The sequence below is a fragment of the Accipiter gentilis genome, chromosome W, assembly GCF_929443795.1.
Source record: "Accipiter gentilis chromosome W, bAccGen1.1, whole genome shotgun sequence".
Lineage (NCBI taxonomy): Eukaryota > Metazoa > Chordata > Aves > Accipitriformes > Accipitridae > Astur > Astur gentilis.
This window is the reverse complement of record NC_064918.1, coordinates 31,095,612-31,116,911: the sequence shown is the minus strand read 5'-3', so window position 1 is coordinate 31,116,911 and position 21,300 is coordinate 31,095,612. Positions and strand designations below refer to the sequence as shown.

Sequence of the window (21,300 nt, the reverse complement as noted above, 5' to 3'; positions counted from 1 at the left end):
AAAACAAATTTATTTATTTCAGAAGACAATACACAATTTTGTTTTGAAAAACACAAGAAAACTAGCCTGAGTTCATGTCTGAAATATTCAGAAAAATCCTACTGTCTTTAGTATGTTCCAGTCATTATTTTTAAACAACACACTAAAAGTTAATATATATTTTTATAATTATAAAAGTTTCCTAGTTATTGTACAGTACACAATACAAATTGCCCACAAACTATTATTTAGCTCCTTTCAATTTTGAGAGGACATGAGATACTAAAAGATTTAGCATTTCTCACCAAAAAAAATCACAACAGGAAATACATATTTACAAAATCAGATACATTATACAAAAAAACTATCAAATTATTCTGTAAAGATGTTTTCCTTAAATAATTAAAAAGTCTGTTCAACTAATTAAAAAATTGCAAAACAACATTACATTATGTCACATGTACAGTCTACAAAAAAGTTGCTTTCTTAATTTACATAATGTATGACGTATATAGGAAAACAAAAGATCAATTTCTCCTAGTGTTATTACATTTCTGTGCCTGTGGGACTGAGTAATGTAATCTGCCACTTACTAAGTGAAATTTAAATGATGGCACTTAAAAAAAATACAGTAGAAAATAAATGGAACCAAGTAAGTTTCCTAGAAGGTAAGAAAGCCCTGAGTGATGACAGAATTATTGATTGGCAAGCTCTAGAATTAACCTAATTACAGTTTACCACCTGAGACAAAATTTCCCAAGTGTTAGAAAGGCACTCAAAGTTTATTCAATAGCCTCATTTGTTATACTGTAAATCCAAATTTCCAGTGAAGATGATAAACTTGCTTTGGTACAAAATTATATTTTTCTGACATTTTAAATTGCTTTATTGGGTTATTTTAATATGATATTTAATGTTTAAATAAAAAAAAAATCACTTTAACAATGGATTTGGGAACCCTTTAGTATTCTTTGTGTAAAAAAAAAAACAAATCAAAGGAAAAAAACCCCTCTTGTTGATATCAGCAAGTCAAAAGATACTGGATTAGATCCCTGGTAAACACCAGTCAAGGTGAGGTTGTCCCTCCGCAGTCTTAATTCTTTTAAAATATTTATTATTTTAGAGTAAAGTTTACCCAGAGCAGAAAATTCTTGCAAGACATTTGCACCACAGTCAAGGAGGCACTTAAGAACATAAGAGCATTTCCCTGATTCGGATTTAAGTAAGGGTCATTTTGATGCTCATAGTCTTGTTATGGACTTTCTTCTCTACAATGAATTTCAGCCTTAATGATCAATTACGAGAACAATTTTTACCAAATGTTTAATTACTCAGGGCTTCCAATCCTGACATTTCAATTGCTGGGTTTCTTTTTTTTAAAAGAAAAAAAATCAGAATAAATCAAGAGAGTTTAAATGATCAAACTAAGGCATGATTTCCTCAAATGAAAACGAGGCAGTCACTTTGTAAGTGGCTTTTACTATTTCTTAAGTAAAATGGGTAAATTAAACTCAAGTCTGCTGGCATATAAAATTGCTAGCAGCAATGTTCAAGGCATGCAAACTGGGAAGCATTTACAATAAATTATGAATAAAATATTGTTAAATTAAAACCCTTTGAGTATTGCATTTTAATTATGAATGAATTTGCATTAACTGGCTAAAAATCTTTACAATTTACTTGCACTATACTATTGATGTAATTCCACTAAACAATGTAATGAGACTTTTTTTTTCACTCAGCTAGATTTGAATAAATACGTCTGCACCTAGTGTTGCTGATTGCTACTTCAAGGACCCATTAGAAAAGCTCAGTAAAGTCATATTTCTATCTATAATTTTCAACAACTCTCTACTCACTTCTGAACTTGTTCCCTTTTCTGGTGAGTACTACCTGTAAAAACAAAGGACTCTTTCAACACAGAAGGCGGCAGGTGCAATTTCTAGGTGTTTTTATTTTTTCTTTCTAAATTCTGACATTCAGTAAGTCATCTAAACTGCATCCCTGTAGAGGAAGCTGAATCTAGTACCTCTCTTTCCATTAGTTCATATCACAGTGACTGAATGTTAAAAGTAATATGAACACAATAATGTCCTTTTTGTCTATTTATCAGATAGACTGCAGAAAATTTGATTGCAAACATACCAAGGGTTCTGTAAAATTCATTCTCTAGTTAACTAAGCAGTTTTGGTTTTATGTTTAAAGATTTTCATTTACAGTATTAGAGTATTTTAATATTACCCTAAAGAGATTTTCAAAATAGTAGACATATTTTTTTTTCTAAACCTCCATCTTGTAAAGGCATCTTAAAGTAAACAACTTATGTCTGTAGAGTGAAATATTTGATTTCTCCAGATATTTATGCAATTATGAAAACAAAATAGCAGAAGTAGTGTTTTGCACCAGACAGCACATATTGATGGCAGTGAATAATTTAGCCTAAATCTATTGAGCCTCCTGTAACAAAATCATTTCTGTCTAGTATGCAAGTATTTAATTTAGAAATTAAAAAAAAAATTCTACAAGAAAATTGGTTACTTAAATGTATAGAATATTTTCAGTGGTCTAATTAAATTACCTGAAAAGTGTATCCTTACAATGCTCAAAGGGTTAATGCAAGGCATTACATTAAATTAATTTTCTAAGGCTAAAACTAAGCACTTTGTATTTATGCTTCTATTCCTGGTTTTTTTTTTCTTTTTATCACCAAAGTAGCAAAGATACTAGAATAACATTCATTGACCTGTTTTTAAACCACAGACATGATAGTTTTCCTGTTCTACAGAGACAAGGATGCAATTTTCACAAATTTATACTGATCTCTCAAATGAATGTTTTAAACTCTGAAATCACTGTCACATGAAGTACCAAAAATACTTACATTATTAAAAAAGTTAATTTTTCACCAATTTTTTTTCATTACTATAAAAGCTTATTTTATTTTGTAAAACCACTCTATAAATTAAGTTAGATTGCAATGTAGCTCTAGCTTATATAAATGTTTTTTCTAAACAATGCTGATATAATTTGGTGAGAACCACAAATATATCAGGTCAGGTCTTCCCCCATGGAAAATATTTTGAACAGAAGCAGTGTTTCAGACATTTAAAAATGCTTCAGTTTAAATTAAAATGTTTTATAGACCTATACATTCCTCAGTGACAGTACACCAGCACATTATTTTACACATTTGTGAACTAAAGGCAGAAATGCTGTACATCATCATTTTGTAAGTAAACAATTTAAAGAATATTCTCCAAATTTTTTAATGGAACATTAAAAAAAAAGGTGCACAAAGCATGCTACAGTACAATAATAAAACACAGAAATAGATAACTGAAAAGAGTTTTTTTAAAATACTGATTTACAATGAGAAATATGAAAATGTACCAACAACTTTTCATAAATATAAAACTTGTGAAAATTGGGCCCCGTGTTTTGAAAAAGTAATTCAACAATACCCATTCCTCCACAGTGTTCACTAAGTTATTTGTGCCAATAGGGGAAGCATCTCTAAAATAATTATTTTGAATTTCACATCAAGATCGGGTAAAATCCACAAATCATATGAACCCTTATCTTATAATGTCTAGCCAGTAGATGCTTGCTACAGCTCTTTAGAGCTCTAAAAGAGTTAAGCAGGCCTCAGATTCAAATTCAGCCACATGCTACACACTACATAATTTGGATTGAGGTATCCATATTTCTGTTCTTAAATCATTAACAATACCCATCTATTAACAATACCTTTCCATTAACAAATATCAAAACTGTGTAAATTGTTTCATATGTGTATGTTTGATCAAAATTGCAGTAAAATTAAAAGCAAAGCACAAAAATCTCAAAACTATAAGTATACACAGCAGCTTACAGCAACTTAATTCTTTTAAATATTTGTTAAAGCAGGGAAAATATTACTTTAAAAATCTGAGAGAATAATCAGTTCATAAGCATAGTAAATACAAACTCCAGTTATCTGAATCAGGGATAGTTCCGATTTGTTTTGATAACTGCTGTTAGAATCCGTTATATACATTCTATCTTTGTATGCATATATTTTGTTTTATTTTTGCACTACATGAACAGTGATCAACTGTTCAAAATATCAATCAAAAGATATTCAGGTCCCACCTCTTCTTAGCAATCTAGATTTACATGTTATAACCATACTTTTCTCTCAGCAACAACAAATCCAACATTCTACCAATAAAGGACAATGATAAGAAAACATTTAAGGTTTGTAAACACAAAATTTTAAACCAGGCAATACAGACCATCAGCACAGCATAGAACACCCTATGTTAAAAATGAAAAATGCTGAATATTTCATTTTATTTTACTTGTTAAAATCTTATAATGCAAAATAAAAGGGAGTAAATATTTATCATAGGTTAGTTTTTAGGATTTTTGGTGAAGGGTGCTGATTTCTAAGGGAAAAAAACAGGATACAGTGATATTTGGGAGAACAAAATCTATGAGGATTCAGTGCACAGGTGAATTTAGATAAATGAACATAAACCTCATTTGCACTTTTTGCTGAGACAAAAACGTCTACTGACATCAGTAGGAATTGTGCCTACATAGAATGGAGCAGGATGGGTTGGCCTCCAAATTCTGATAAGCAATTTACAAATAATTTTGTACCCCCAAAAAATTTAGGACATCTTAGTTGATCTGTAACTGTTCTTGGAGCATATGAAAGCTCTAGCAACAATTTTTTTGCTGAAAATACACTGTTCATTTCACATGCTGTTCACCCATTTGGTATATATGACTTTAAAAATAAATATCAATCCACAGTCACACTAGATAAAACAAGAGACTCCCTAAATATTTTATACAGTCCTTTCTATATAATTGATTTTTTTATTCTCTCCTTCACTTTTTTCTTTTATTCATTTATTTTCAATATTTTAGCTTAGCAAATCCATGTGTTTGCTTTAAAAATAATGAAAATGCTTAAAATAATCAGAAAAAATCAGAGATGTTTAATGTCAATTAATATGGACTGTATAAACTATCACTATAATATGTAATCATTAAAACATAGCATCAGGCTGACACCCTACCACATATACAAATTGAAAATATGCACTGCATTATGTACCTGCTCATTTATTTAGTCTGACTTTTAAAAATTAAAATCTGACAAGGGTTTAAAAATATATAACCATGCTTATGACTAGGGTCCATTTATTTTGTTAACAGCATTTGAAGTTGATATTAAATCTAGTTTTGCTTTTCAAGTTCCCAAGCAAATTTTATTTGTAATAAAGTGAAATTCAGCTAGAAACAAGAAAAAATAGTTTTATTATCAATTTTAAGAGGGATATCAAAATCACCTAATAATAAACCCCCCTTTTATTTCGTTGAAGACTATGTAACCTGCCCTTAATACTTCGGAATTTGAAAGTGACAGGTACACTTCGTTGAATAAATGTTAAGAGTTATTAAGAATAACAAAAAATACTAAATCTTAGCTTCAGTTCTGTTTAAGGCACCATGTAATAGCCGAGGTACAATGATCCCTGATGTAAATTCTTAAATGGCAATGGTCCATCTAGCCACCTATTCAAATTCAATGCAATTGGGAATAAGTACAAGTGGGGTGTGCCAGTTACACTACGTTATTAAATTTTTGTAAAAATTTAAATTCACTTTAATAATCAGGAAATATATTTTTAAAAGAAAATTATGCAGGTTGCTACATTCCTTACATTCTATTAATTATCATTTATGAAAGCAGCAGATTGAACTAGTAGTAGGAAAAGACTTGGAATAGAAGAAAGTAATCCAAAATAAATGTTTTCCTGTATGTCCAGTTCAGCATTAAGTAGCATGTACACTTAAAAAAAATCAAGTCACTTATTTTCTGGTTCAGTTTCTATCAACTACAGTACCACTCAACAAACAAAAGCATCTGTGCAGTGGTCTCAAATATAGAATCAGTAGTCTCCAAAACCAGAGGAACTGGCATGCAAATAAAATCTGGAGTTTTTGATTTTAAAGGAAGCTTGTATTGTTTACATGGTGATCAGATAATTAGGTATGTCTACAGTGTACACATTACCACATTGTTACAATTCTATCACTCATTCTGCATTTGCATTTGTAAGTGCAGCAAAAACACTTCTTCCTTAGAGAAAGAAAACAGTAGATCTTCCCAACCCTCCAACATTATGAGAAAAATAGCCCCCGAATGCTCATAATTTCATCAAAATAGTGTCTTCTAGTTCTGTTCAATGAAAAGAGCCTTTTATAACAAATTTGATGTATCTGCTGTCAAATGAGTATGCCTCCAGTATAAGTCAAAGAAAGTATTTCTTTTAATATTTCACAGAAGCGCATCTAATTAAAAACCTATGTATATGAAATCATTATGACAAATAATTAACATTAAAATATTTTTAAACTATGAAAAAAATAAGTTCTTTTCATTTTAAGAGGACAAAAGCATTGACATTAAAAGCTTGGCAAAAATCTTCCTTGACACTTGAAACTAGGAAAACTCATAATATTGAGTAACCAATGTAAAATGATTTTGCTTACAAATTTTTTTAAACATCTGGCAAAATGCATACACCCATTTCATTTCACAACTCCAATAAAAGGTTAAGTTCAGCAAAGCTAAAATTTGATAAGTCAACTTTCAGACCTATTCTCTCCCCCACGTTAAGTCCAGCATCAACAAGGTTAATGTAGTTGGGGGGGCACTTCAATATTAGACTGCAGTATATGTATTTCCAGTAGCACTGCATTGTCTGATAGTCTGAGTATTTGTAACAATGTGCTCATTATGAAGTGGGTTCAGGAGGCTCTGCTCTACTCCACTCTCAAGCACTGGCTGCTGCATGCAGCCCACCTGAAATGCCTGGTTTAGTTCTGTTTTCTCCCTCTTGGCTTGTGGCTCTCCATTTTCATCCAGCTCTTCTTCTATTTCACTTTCAACTTCACTGCCCTCATCTGCACAAAAAAAAAAAAAAAAAAACCTAAGAAAAAATAATAGCACAAAGGGAAAAAATCTAAATACAAATAACATGAAATATGAAAACACAGGGAAGTGCAGCAACCTGATAAAGTAGAAACTGAAAGCTCAACATTTTATTGGGAAAAGTCAATAAATACTACAGATAAATAGGGTAATCAACTCTCTAATGTTATCTCATTTTACTGATAAGGAAACTGAACTGAAGAGAGGTTGACTTGCTCCAAATCATACAACCAGTGTAAGAACAGAGAACAAACTAAGCCTTCAATCTACAAAGAGGACAAACTAATTTCTTACTATAACCTTCAGTAACAATTAGCAAGTTATTTGGCAAGTGTTTGGACCCAATTTCGCCATCTTCACTTAGCAAACCCATCATTCACTACAAATGTAGATATATGTACATGCTCATCATATCTTCCTTTTTCCAGCTGTCCATCCCCTTCAACTCTCTCACCAGGATATACAGCTAAATTCTGGGTGAAATTTTGAAAATTTCTTATGTAAATAATAAACATTTTAAAAAATATTTTCCTATTAAGAACCTATATATCATGTATAGCATATTGTACCCATATAATAGTAATATATACATAATTTAAATTATGATACAGCTTTATATTCTGCTTTACTATATTTTCAAAAAATAAAAACTTGTTTTGCTCCAAGAGACACATTAGTTCTATATAAAATTATTCATTTGAGAGATTTGACTGCTTACCTTTTTCCATATTTCCAGGGGATATAGCATTTAAATCACCAAACTGCAAAATAAACAATAAAAAGTGTGGACACAGTCCTACACAAACATGACCTTAGATTATCTATGATGAAGCCAGTACTATGCTCCAATGGCTTGTGGCTAGTATGAAAGTGCATGCATGTGACTACAGTCATGTCCATAGTATAACAGTTCATTTTCTATTCCATCATATTCGTGTTCATATTAAGGAAATAAACATTAAAATAAAATTCCTCAGCAATTAAAACAATGCAACATAAACTTAAGCATATGTTTTTTTCTTTTTTTAGGGTGACTTATGTCAAGGCCTTTGCTGTTTTGAGTGAGATATTTCTGATGTAGAATGCTGGAAAATATGACTGGTGTCTATTTTTAAACTGTAATATTTTAACTAAAAGCTATTTTAAAAGTTCCCCTGAGAAGGTGTGTCACTAAAGGCAGTTATAGTGTAGTAAAACTATATGTAAGGTAAATAAATGACACTGCTGAAAAGAGGGTTTATGGTTATTACAGTGTATTCTGCTAACTATACAAAAAACAAAGTGAAAAGTTGCTCACAAGTAAAAAATGCAACCTTCCTTCCTCCCTTTCCTTGTCTGAGTCATCTACCTTTCTCTTAAATGAGAAGCAGCAGAGCATAATTTGATGAGTCAATCTCAAATTAAAGGAGTACAATATTTAGATAAATATATTTCTAACCATACCTGATTCAGTCCTTTTCAGAAATACAGAAAGATAAAACTTCAGTGAACACTAAACTAGCATAAGCAGCAGCAGCCCTATCCTTCCAGGTTCCCTCACACATACTCCCTCCTCACCTCTCCATACCCATCCTTTCACCTTAAGTGTTCACATGGCCGTGCAAAGAACGAACTGACCCAAGGAAAAAAACCCCACAATTTTAATGGGGTTATTTTGCACAGGATGAATTCTCTGATCCAGTTAACCACAGGACTGCCTGAGTACTTGTGCCAGCATCAGTGTCTAAAGCTAAGGAGATGGGAGAGGAGACAGTGTTTTTCTCAGCTGCAAAGCCAGTTTATATTGGCTTCAAGTGTTTGTCAAACTAGCCTTAGTCTTTTCCATTTTATTTCAACCACAGTCAGTAAATGCAGAGAAAAACGAGAAGCCATGTATTTAATGAATATTTACATCTTCCCTGTTCCCTTCTCACCTCTAAAAGCTTTAGATTACATATTTTCTCTCTAAGATCATCTAAGATCATCTCTAAGATCCATCTTAAGTTTACCAAAACATTATAGGAAGTCCCACAGTACACCAAAAACATTACATTTAACATATATCATGTCTGTCAAGAAAACAAGAATGTAGCAATACTACACTTTTGCAATACTTTGCTATAAATGTAATGGCAGAGTTTAATCAAATATCTAAATAGAAACAGTAATTTATTTTTTCTAAAACATATCAATCAAACTACAAATTAAACCAAGACTCCCCATCTCTATGAAAAAGTACATATTTTTATAATATTTAATTATACTATTTAATATATCCTGAGGGAAGAATGATATATCAAGTCATGCAAGGTGACTTACAACTTATCAGTAAGATAAAACATGATATAATGATCGTCAAATATAAAAACATTAAGCTTCAGTCTGGTGAACCACCTATTATATGTCCACAGCTATCCATTTTCTAGCACTTTAAAAGTACAATTCCTTGATGATAACTCCTAAGACAATGTGAATTCTTAAGCAACTCACTCAAAATTAATGGTTAGGTGAGCTACGGAAAAAAAGAGGTCTGAGGTAAACTTCAGTTTGCAAATACCATGGATACATATAAGACACAGTGGTTTTGAATTGAGACTTTTGCTCTGTTTATTTTAAACAAAATACATTGAAATATAAGCATGAAAATATGCCATGTCCCAATCCTGCAAGTACTTCTGTGCTACTTTCATTTCATGCATGTTGTTGTTTGGCCCTGGTTAACAGCCAAGCACTCATCCAGCCATTTGCTTACTTCCCCACCTCCCATCCAGAGGGGTGGGGGAGAAAACAGGAAGAACTGGAGTGAGAAAGCTCATGGATGAAGATAAAGACAGGGAGATCACTTACCAATTACTGTCATGGGCGAACCAGACTTCGGGAATTTAATTTAATTTATTGCCAATTAAAAGAAATATTTAATTACTGATTTGAGTAGTGGGAAGCAAAAGCAAAAAGGAACAAAACATTTAAACACTTAAGGAAGGCATCTTTCTTCTCCCTTTCCCAGGCTCAACTTCACTCCAAGCACCTCTCTTCCCCCCTGTGTTATTGTCGCAAGTTACACTCAATCCCTTCAGTGAGGCAATGGGTGGTACAGGGGGGCTCGTGGTCAGTACATAGCGGTTTTTCTCTGCCGCTCCTTCCTTCTCACACTTTTCCTCTGGTCTGGAGGGGGTTCTCCACAGGCTGCAGTTCCTTTGGGAATATCTCTCTGCTCTGGAAGTTCTCCACAGGCTGCAGGGAATATCTGCTCCCCCATCGAGCATCTCCTACTGCTCTGACCTTGGTGTTCCCTCTGCTGTTTCTCACTCTCTTTTATTCCCTCCTCCTGTGCCTGTCTGGTGTTTTCTGTCCTTTCTTAATTATGTTTTCACAGAGGCACCCAAAACTTTGCTGATTGTCTCAGCTTTGGCCTGTGGTGGGTCCATTGCCAAGCTGGCTAGAACTGGTTGTGTCCGGCACAGGGCAGTCCCTTACCTCTTCTCACAGAGGCCACCCCTGCAGCCCCCACGCTGCAGCCCCCTCCCAAAGCCTTGCCATGTACAACCATTACACATGAACAGTACCACTGAAGCAAAACTAACTTCTGCATGTGAGCCACCCTTCTTAAGTCAATGGGACTACTCATTTGTGTAAATAATTGTATTGGAATTTTAAGTATGTGTAAATATGTGTAAACAGATCCCTGAAAGCAAGTTTCCTATTATTCTGTTCCTTTATTATTTTCATATAAACTATTCAGTTTTCCAGAACTCAAAAAAGTAGGTTTCTACCTAGTAGGTTGATCTGCTTTTTTTTTTTTTTTTGAGCAAGCTCGTTTGCAGAGAATCAGTGTTAGAAGTCATTGTGGTTTTAGTACTCTGAAAAACAATCAGCCAAGGAAACATGGATTAAAGTATATAACCCAAATTTGAAGAACCGAATGTATTTGCAACTCAATCTGCAACAGTTATATTACAAAATATCCCATAGCTCCATGTAAACTTAAAAAAAAACTTGTAGATGCATATCCAAATTGATCACTAAATTCACCAATCCATTGTCTTGCATATTATCTTACCTCTCCCATAACTGCGATAGGTGTCTCTCCTGTTGCCTGAGCAACACGATGTTCTACTAAGTAAAACATGTACTCATCATAAAGCAAGCGGATCAGATGAAAAGAGCCAAAGCTAGCAGCACTGCGTAAGGTTAAATCTCGAATCACCATTGAGCTATTTAAATATGGGGAAAAAGAAATTTATGAAATAAATATCACAATTCTTTAATAATTTATTAATATGGAATATGCACTTCAAGAATAATATCTTTTCAAGTAATGCTATCCAAAAAGAGGTGATTTATGGTGTCTTTGGAAAGAAATGTCTGGGAAAGACAATTATTTGCCTCTCCCCTTTTTCTGAAAGCATGGTTGGAGACCACATTACACAACTAGAAGCTAAATTTTAAAAAAGACTGGAAGGGTTTTGTTTTGGTATATGCACAATTACCAATATGTGAGCGCATGTAAAAACTGACCTTAGTGGAAGGAAGTTTTTTGTTAAAATATTAAATAATAAAATTGTATTAAGATTATTTATTTAATTTTAAACAAAGTAGTCCTTCAAAATATTGTGTCTGTTGTGCTCACATTCCTAGTTCAAAGGTTTTAATTGGTACGATTTTTAAACTTGTAAAATTTAAATAAGTTTGTGTATACCTTATAATAGAAAAATGCAGATTGTGGATGAAAATATCCATATGATACCCTCAGAAAGTAGATGCTACAATGTGCCATTTTGAAAAAAACCTGGCTTTACTATGATAACTGATACAGTAGCAGATGACATGGAATATTTTTCTTGATGTTCTTTTTAAACATTAAAAAATATTTTGTTTTCCCTACATAATAAAAATAGAAGCCATGGTATTTTAATAAAAAGTATTAAGAACATTGCCTTTAAAATTGTATAGCTATTCAATCCAAAATGTTTCCTAGCATGTTTCCAAATCAGGAAAAAAATTCTAACCTCATTACACTTGCACAAGGCCTATAAAATAATATACAAAGATCATTTCATCCACTGCTGAGTTGCACATAGCCCTGTATTTAATGTTAACAACACTAATCTTTCGGGGGGGGGGGGGGAAGCTCTTCATTTCTTGGGAACTATTGTCTGATATTAATTTTGTCAACATTATTACAGCATACAGTTCAGCGAATAATAAAACAGCTAAAATAATTTAGAAGACTATTAAGAACTACCTGTAGAAAGACCATTTTAAAAGAAATTGACGTGCTGCTTTAGGAAAGCTGGGTCTTCCTTCATATGGTTTCAATGCTTGCATCATTACATTATCAAGCCAGGCAGCCCACTGCTCCAGAGTGCTCTGCTGCTGAAGAGTCATCTTGAAATCTGTTTCTAGTCTTTGAACCATATTGTCATCACACTGACACACCCAGGAAGCCTGTTCCTGTTACAACACATGGCAAACATGAAAGCAAAACACAAAATGTAAATTATTTTTAAAGATTAAACAATTAAATGAAAAGGATGAAATACACTTATTAGGCAAACTAATGAGTATTTTTATTTTCATGTCTCTTTCAATTTTGTTGGAAGAAAATGAGAGTAAGGAACCCAAAGTATAAAAATGGGCATCAAATAAAGCACACACACACAAAAATACAATGGAAAAATACAAATACATTGCAATGTTCCATATTAATTTTCATGAAAGAATTTTCAACTTCCCTAATTCATAATTTTTCTAGTTAAAGTTTCAGGAATTATCAGGCTTGGGACTACAGGAACAAGGAGTGGAAAGTGCAGTCAAATGGAAGTTGGGAGAGAAAGAAATAAAGAGGAACCGAAGTACCATGGTTCCTATTGCTTTTCAGGAGTTAAGACCAAATACAACTTCTGTTACATTTTTTAATCACCTTGCTTAAAAAGAGCTTTGTTTTATAGGCAAAAAATGATTATTGTGTTTATCCATTATCTGCAATATATTACACCTTGCTTAATGAGTAATATAAATAGCACACAATTGGACAAACACAGTCCATGTACAATAATGAGCAATTCACAGTATTATCATAGAATGTGATTATATTACTTTTTAAAGTTTAAATAAGACCAATAGGACACTTCTGTTAAATGGAAGTTAGAGAAAAACAATATTTATTTAATATAGGCCATATTCTTAAACTCTAGCTATTACATGCCAAGTTAACATCTCAACATTCATAGACCTTATATCTTACCACAGAACAATATTTAATATACCATATATTTGGTCACATACTAAATCTTAAGTAGTTTACACACCATTATGCAATATAACTATATCTGTGTTAAATTTTATTTATTCAAAGGTCTTTGCAACAAGCAAAAAGAATTTAACTGTTGCTAGTAAACTTCTGAACTTCTGTTAAGATAAAATATGTTAAAATATTTGCTCACGAAAGAACACAAATGTATGAATACCAGTAATCTGGGCCATGTCAGTTAGTTGAGCAACAGGAGAAAAAAAAAGTTGTTTCTTCTAAGGAGAAGAAACAGGTAAAAGGTAAACCTTTTTCTAAACCTAATGAAAAATAATAAATTGTTGTTTTACAGATAACTGGAAGCTAGTTCTAACCAGTTACTTAGAAAAGGTTGGAAATGTAAACACAAACAGTTGAAGAAAGTATACTAATGATATTGTCTTTGAAATAAAAATAAATGTAATGAAATAATCTGTACTATAAATAGTGCTGTATGTTCAATATTTTTTTATGGAAGAACAGAAGCTATGCTATGTCCAAGATTTCATCTTCAGGCATTGTTCATGCTGTTCATTCTAAGAACACATGTACTCTACACTTTCATCTGCATTAAATAAAAATTGGCAGAATGCATGGTCTGAAAGATAAGAAGCCTTCAGAGAAAATTAAAATAGATAATGGTTCTGAGGTTTTATTTTCCTTACAGCCAAAGTGTAAGCTGGAAAGTTTCAGCTGAATCACTGCATATATAAAAATCAGCAAAATGTTCCCACTTTGCTTTCTTGATGGAATAATAGGAACTAACAATAAGAATAAAAAATTTGGGAGGAAATAACAATTTTTTTAAAAGTCTGTTTTTTAAAGCCACAGCTACCTGTACATTGGCAAAATCAACACGGTTGAGATCACTGAGCATCTGGTTGATCTGAGAAGTGTTCTGAAGCACAGCCCGTGCTGCCTGAGCCAGGTGATTAAGAGAGGTGTATCTTCTCAAAGTCTGGGCAAAGGCACTTACAGCAGCAACCTATGAAGAAATCCATTTATCTTAACACATTGTATTATCAACAAGTCTTCTGTTTTGTCTATTTTAATTTTAAAATTGCTGTATTAATTTATGAGCCCTCAGATATTGCAGTTCACATATAATGGAACAAATACAGTTTTTCCTATTAATTTTTTTTGGCAAAACAAAGTTATTTCCAATCCCATGTTTCATGTTTGAAGTTCAACCTAAATATGACATTTAGCATAAAGGTTAAAATGCTGCTACTTTTAGATCTTAAATGACATCGAGTGTACAATTGCATAAAGTGACAAAAACTGCAGCAAACTTTGTTTACCTTGGTTTGTATCATTCTCTGTGGAATATTGTTCATGGCACTGGAAAGCCAACCTTCAAGGCTTTTTGCAAAATTGCGAATGGCTTGGGTCAAGGCACCTAAACATTAAAGAATAAAAATAAAATTAAAAAGATGGCAAGATGCCTCTCTTGAAACCTTTTGCATCCTCAGTATTTAAATATTCCACATGGAAATCTGCTGCATTTATTGGCTCAGAGACTTATCCAGTCTAGGTTCAGATCCCTCCCAGTACAAGAAGGATGTTAAACTGGAGCAAGTTCAGTAGAGGGCCACTGACGTGGTCAGGGGGCTGGAGCACATACCTTATGAGGAGAGGCTGAGGGAACTAATTTGGTTCAGCCAGGAAAAGAGAAAGTTTAGGGGGGACCTAAAAGAAGCCTTTCAATACCTACAAGGTATCAAGAAGACGGAGTCAGACTCTTCACAATGATGCATGGCAGGAGGGTGATAGACACCAGGCATAAACTGAAAAAAGAGAAGTCGTGACTTGATAGGAGAAATTTTTTCACCTTGAGGACAGTTAAGCAGTGCCAATTCATTGCCCGTCATTGGACTCTCTCCAGTATGTCCATGTCTCTCTTGTACTGGGGAGCCTAGAACTGGACACAGGACTCCAGGTACACAGTACTGAACTGGTGCTGAATAAAGGGGAAGGATCACCTACCTGGACCTACTGGCAATACTTTGCCTAATGCAGCCCTCTGTGGCAAGGGCACACTGCTGGCTCATGTTCAACTTGGTGTCCACCAGGACCTCTATGTCCTTCTCTGCAAAGCTGCTTTCCAGCTGGCTGGCCCCCCTGGCATGTACCGGTGCGTGGGGTTGTTCCTCCCTAGGTGCAGGACTTGGCATTTCCCTTTGTTGGACTGCATGAGGTTTCTGTCAGCCCATTTCTCCAGCCTTTTGAGGTCCCTCTGGATGGCAGCACAACCCTGTGACGTATCAGCCACTCTTCCCAGTTTTGTGTCATCAGCGAGCTTGCTGAGGGTGTGCTCTGCCCCATCATCCAGATCACTAATGAAGATGTTGAACAGTATTGGACCCAGTCTTGACCTCTGGGGTACACTGCTAGTCACTGGCCTCCAACTAGACTTTTTGCCACTATGACCATGGGATCCTCTTTGAGGATGGAGGACTGTGTGATAGGGAGAGACAGGATCCACATGTCCAAGTGGGGCACAAACAGCTTTGCCAACAGGCTGGCCGACCTGGTAAGGAGAGCTTTACACTAGGAATGATGGGGAAGGGATGACCAACAGTCAAGTGAGGAAGTCATAGACTGGATGGGCAAGCAAAGGATGTGGGGTTAACAGGAGGGACCTCATAATCAACAAAACCATGTTGAAAGTGGACCACTTCAAGCATACGCACATAACTAAGGAAGTGTCAGGAGATCAGTGTTATGGGAAAGCTTTCATGCCCTTTTGGGGAAATTGGTACGAACGGGTGCCTCTCTGAAGTGCCTGCACATTTATGCATGCAACATGGGGAAAAATAGGAGGAATTAGAAGCCTGTGAGCATTTGCAGGGCTACGATCTCAGGATTCACAGATATTGTGGGATGGCTCATACAACTGGAGTGCTGCAATGGATGGATACAGAATCTTTAGGGAAAACAAGCCAAGAAGGCGCTCTATATGAAAGAGGAGCTGGAACGCATGAAGCTTTGCCTAGGGATGGATGATAAGCCAGTTGAGAGTTTAAGGGTCTGGGTTAGATGACATACCAATGTGGGTGATGTTGTAGGTATCTGATACAGACTGCCTGATCAGGAAGAAGTAGATGAAGTCTTGTGGTGGGTTGACCTTGGCTGGCTGCCAGGTGCCCACCAAGCTGCTCTATCACTCCCCCTTCTCAACTGGACAGGGGGAGAAAAATGCGATGAAAAGCTCATGGGTCGAGATAAAGACAGGGAGATCGCTCACCAATTACTGTCACAGGCAAAACAGACTCAGCTTGGGGAAGGTTAATTTAATTTATTGCCAATTAAACAGAGTAGGATAATGAGGAATAGGAACAAATCTAAAAACACCTTCCCCCCACCCCTCTCTTCTTCCCAGGCTCAACTTCACTCCCAACTCTTCTACCTCCTCCCCCTGAGCGGTGCAGGGGGACGGGGATTAGGGGTTGCGGTCAGTTCATAATGCTTTGTCTCTGCCTTTCCTTTCTCCTCATGCTCTTCCCCTGCTCCAAGTGTGGGGTCCCACCCACAAGAGACAGTCCTTCACGACCTTCTCCAACGTGAGTCCTTCCTACAGGCTGCAGTTCTTCATGAACTGCTCCAGCAAGGGTCCTGTCTACAGGGTACAGTCCTTCAGGAACGGACTGCTCCAGTGTGGATCTCCCCACTGAGACACAGGTCCTGACAGGAACCTGCTTCAGCATGGGCTCCTCTCCAGAGGGCCACCATTCCTGCCAGGAGTCTGCTCTAGCATGGGCTCTCCATGGCGTCACAGCTTCCTTCAGGGCACATCCACCTGCTCTCATGTGGGGTCCTCCATGGGCTGCAGGGTGACAATGTGCTTCACCATGGTCTTCACCACGGGCTGCAGGGGAATCTCTGCTCCGGCACCTGGAGCACCTTCTCCCCCCCTCCTCTTCACTGACCTTGGTGTCTGCAGGGTTGTTTCTCTCACATATTCTCACTCCTCTCTCCCAGCTGCTGTTGTGCAGTAGCAGTTTTTACCTCTTCTTAAATATGTTATCGCAGAGGTGCTACCACAGTCTCTGATTGGCTCAGACTTTGGCCAGCAGTGGGTCCATCTTGGAGCCGGCTGAAACTGGCTCTTTCCGACATGGGGACAGCTTCTGGTGTCTTCTCATAGAAGCCATCCCTGCACCCCCCACCTGTATCAAAACCTTGCCATGTAAAGCCAATACAGGTCTTCTTCAGGCAACTGGAATAAGCCTCATGTTCACAGGCTCTGGTTCTCATGAGAGATTTGAACAACCCCAATATCTGCTAGAGGGACAACGAAGTAGGGCACAAGCAACCGAGGAGGACAGTTAAGCAGTGCAACTGGTTGCCCAGAGAGGTTTGTGTAGTTTCTGTCCTTATATGTTTTCAAGACCTGACTGGGTAAAGCCCTGAGCAAACTGGTCTGAATTCAGCATTGCCCATACTTTGAGCAGGAGGTTGGACTAGAGACCTCTTGAGGTCCCTTCCAACCTGAATTATTCTTTGATTCTATATTATGTAACAATATTTAGTTTCTGATTTAACAAACAGAACTGACCACTTCACCTGAGACCCTTTCAAGAAACTTATGATCAGCAATGAAAATTCTTTTTGGCATTCCTACAGGTACATTAGTAATTGCAACAATTGTTTCCTATCTCCTGAAAACTTCCATCATGAATTTTCCACCTTCAATTTTTGCCTAAGTGCTTTTGAAGAGCAAAACCCTGCAGGAAATGGCAATAATTGCAATACTGCAGTTTCCTCAAGTAAGCTCCAAGTACCCTGAACCATTGCCAACACGCTGTTTATTTTAGTTCTGAAGAACAAAATGCAATGTGCAGTGTTCAAAGACAGCATCAATATGCAATATATAAGAATGTGTTTAACTAACAGAAGGTAGGATTGCTCTTACTGCTGTGAAATCTTGGTGGTGGAGAACAAATGCTGCTACAGTAATGGAGAAGAAAAAAATAGAAAAGGGAAATCATATTATCTTTAAGTGCTTTTTTTTTCCCCACTACACCTAAGAAGAAACAGTGCAAGTAAAGACTGGATTTTGTTTATGAGGCAAAACATCATGTTTGGTGGAGTAAGAATTAATGGTTAATGGAAGTCACCTAATATGAGAAATGCCCTTCTTCAACTTGAGTACTCGATGAATCCTGTAATTAAGAATTTCTGCTAGCAAAGTTAGCCAATTTGCTTAAAAAGAAAAATATTTTATTTTTCACAGCATCCTTTTCTTCAAATTTGTAGTAATAACTAGTTTATGTAACTGCCCCCAAATGTGGATGCTCATCTGAAAATTAATTTTGATTTATAAAACTTCTGTATTAGCTCTATGGAACAGGCTTTTTTGTCTTTTTTTTTTCTTTCTTTCTTTCTTGAGGTTTCCAGGCAAAGAACAAATGCTCTTTTGCGCTGTCAATCTAACCCACTTATGCTTCTACATAAACATTTTTGTATGCACTTACTAATTAGCTAAGCATTCACTCATGTTAATTTATTAGCTGCAGAATAAGATAAAGTCAAAGTATAAGGAATACTGTAAATAATGTGTCAATGATATTTAGTTCTTTAAGGAAAACATTTTTTTTTTTTTTCTGGACAAATGCTATGTAAAACACCTAACATAAGATCTTTTTCACCCCACTGTATTAGAGGATGATCTGTTTTAAAAAAAATAAGTGTGGAAAGAAGCAGCTCAGTGTCATCCTGATTTAAAAAAACAAAACAAAACAGTCTTTAGCTATGAAGAAAGAGGAATTCTAAATTCTAAAGAAATAATATTCCCTCTTTCTAGCTAAACACTATATTATTAGAGGACAGTGATGTATAGAGTGATCACAAATTTCTAATGAGCTCTGAAAATGATACATTAAATTAAAAAAATTTTGTTGTCCTCTGTCCTGAAAACAGTGGTTAACATACCCAGCCATTACCAAAAGCCTAAGCACCTACATGCTCCAAATATTCTTCAAGGTGATCTGGCTATCATCAGAATTGCCAAAATCCTCTTCCAGAGAATCTTAAGAACAATCTGGTGCAAAATAAATGGCCTAAGTTCATTCTGATTGTAAAGTGTTACTAAACACACATTAAATGATGTAGAAAAAAAAAGTTACAAGGAGAACATTTATTTTTGGATAAGCATTCAAAAAGCTTGGGTTCTCATCTGAAAAATCTCTCCTACACAAATCTCACAAATAACAAGATTTTGCAGTCTTTCCGGTACTTGTAATTGCTGAAATTGAGAAATACAATGTGAAAAATATTTTGAACATAACTTCTCTGCCTGGAATAGGAACTCCCAAACAAGTTTGTTACTGTCCATCCTGTCACTTGTGAAGAGATAAAAAGGCCATTCTCAGGGGAAAGGGTCTATTGCCAGTAATATACAGCAGCTCTGGTCTTTTGCTAGAATCATTAGATAATAATCAACTTTACTCCCGACTCAAGTATAGAGTGTTTGACTTCTTTTTAAACAAAGAAATTTAGCTTTTTCCTACACAGTAGTTTTTCATTCATTTTGTGGGCACTAAAAAGTTTTCACAAAAATTTCAACTGACCAAATTTTACTTGGAGCTTGTTTTTCAAAAAGTTTTTCCTCACTGTTAATTTCTTTTATGGTAATATTTATTAGGAAGTTATGTAACAGAGTAGGTTTTGGGGATCCCCCCCCCGAAAATCAGGAAAAGAAAGATGAAACTCATAAAAATAGAATTATTAAACACATTTTCCCTTTTTTTTTGGCCAGCTGCTGTTGGTAGCTTTCTGATTATCCAGAAAAAAAGAAAATTGCCTATGATGGGGTATTTCTACAAAGCAGTACTTGCAAATAGTTTCCCGAGTTGCTTCTTACGGCACAGCTAACAGAGGTAGCCAACAGATGCAGCACTTTGCTCAGAAGGGGGCCAGAAACTTTGCAGAGAACAGCATCCATGTCCTGAGCAATGATGTTAATGTGTCACAGGGCACCACCTCCAGCCATCAGAGCAACTATCCCTATAATGTCAGAGGCCTCAATCCAGACTGAACTCCTGAGGGAGGATGCAGCTTTCAGTACAGCGAGTGCCTGGGGTCTCTCACTGAGGCTGGGGCAGAGGGAGACAGTTTCCTTGCCTGCAGAAGGCATGCAGTGGTACAGGATCTGTGTTGCCAAGGAGGTACAGGAAGAGGTCAGTAGACTGTGTGGTATCAGAGATAGTGAGAAAGAGATCAACTGGATCTCTTTCAGGACCCTGCAGCCTGAACCCTCAGCTGTATTGAAGGAGGATCAGGTGGTCTGTGCTTATTGGGTTAGGAAACGGCAAAGGCTGGAAGCTTGTGACTTCTGGCAACAGGAAGAAGGCTCCTGCTCCACCTGCATATCTCCAGCTAAAGAACAGGTTCAGTACCCTTGCAGCAGATGAGGGTCCGGGAACTCTGTCCAATGAAGCGTCCGAGCTAGCTAAGCCTGAGCCATGCAGCAGCAACAGAAGGAAGTGGCAAGTGATAATAGTGGGAGACTCCATGCTGTAGGGGGTGGGGGCCCACATCTGCCGACCTGACCTGCTGTGTTGGGAGGTTTACTGCTTGCTGGGGGTTGGATCTGGGATGCTGTGGAGATACTGCCAAGGTTTGTCTGACCCTCAGACTATTACTCCTTGCGAATCTTCACATGGGCACCAATGATATTGCCAGAGGAGACCTGGAGCATATCAAGTGTGACCACATGCATCTGGAGGCAATGGTCAAGGGGATGGGGGCCCAGGTAGTGTTCTCCTTGATCTTTCCAGTGAGAAGTGAGGGCTTGAGGAGGAATGGAAGGATCCTGTGGATCAACAGTTGGTTGCCCAGCTGGCGATGACAATCGGTATTTGTATTTTATGACCATGGGGACCCTTCTTTAAGGACTGAAGATCTGCTAGATCTCTCTCTGCTAGAGAGAGATGGGATCCACCTGACCAAGTGGGGCAAAACCATCTTTACCAACAGGCTGGCCAACCTGGTGAGGAGAACTTTAAACTAGAAATGACAGGGGAGGGAGATGACGACCCACAATCAAGTGAGGGAGTGG

The 21,300-nt window shown here is 36.2% G+C and overlaps 2 protein-coding genes across 12 annotated transcripts in view; one reads left to right on the top strand and one right to left on the bottom strand.

Moving 5' to 3' along the window:
• LOC126035485 (uncharacterized) overlaps positions 1–21,300 on the top strand; it is a 349,826-nt gene that overhangs the window by 181,597 nt on the left and 146,929 nt on the right. The gene's annotated exons all lie outside the window — the stretch shown is intronic.
• The window catches only part of LOC126035446 (transcription factor RFX3-like), a 149,038-nt gene continuing 127,809 nt past the window's right edge, over positions 72–21,300 (bottom strand). For 7 of the 10 annotated variants that reach the window (XM_049794015.1, XM_049794018.1, XM_049794016.1 and 4 more), the window contains 6 exons: positions 14,540–14,637; positions 14,074–14,223; positions 12,195–12,403; positions 11,010–11,163; positions 7,689–7,731; positions 72–6,942 (listed from right to left, as the gene is read on the bottom strand). In XM_049794015.1, the coding sequence (XP_049649972.1) occupies positions 6,701–6,942; positions 7,689–7,731; positions 11,010–11,163; positions 12,195–12,403; positions 14,074–14,223; positions 14,540–14,637 (896 nt within the window). In that variant the 3' untranslated portion in view covers positions 72–6,700. Of the gene's footprint in view, positions 6,943–7,688; positions 7,732–11,009; positions 11,164–12,194; positions 12,404–14,073; positions 14,224–14,539; positions 14,638–14,948; positions 15,026–21,300 lie in introns of those variants that run through there. The other 3 variants (XM_049794023.1, XM_049794024.1, XM_049794025.1) reach the window with 3 other exon arrangements.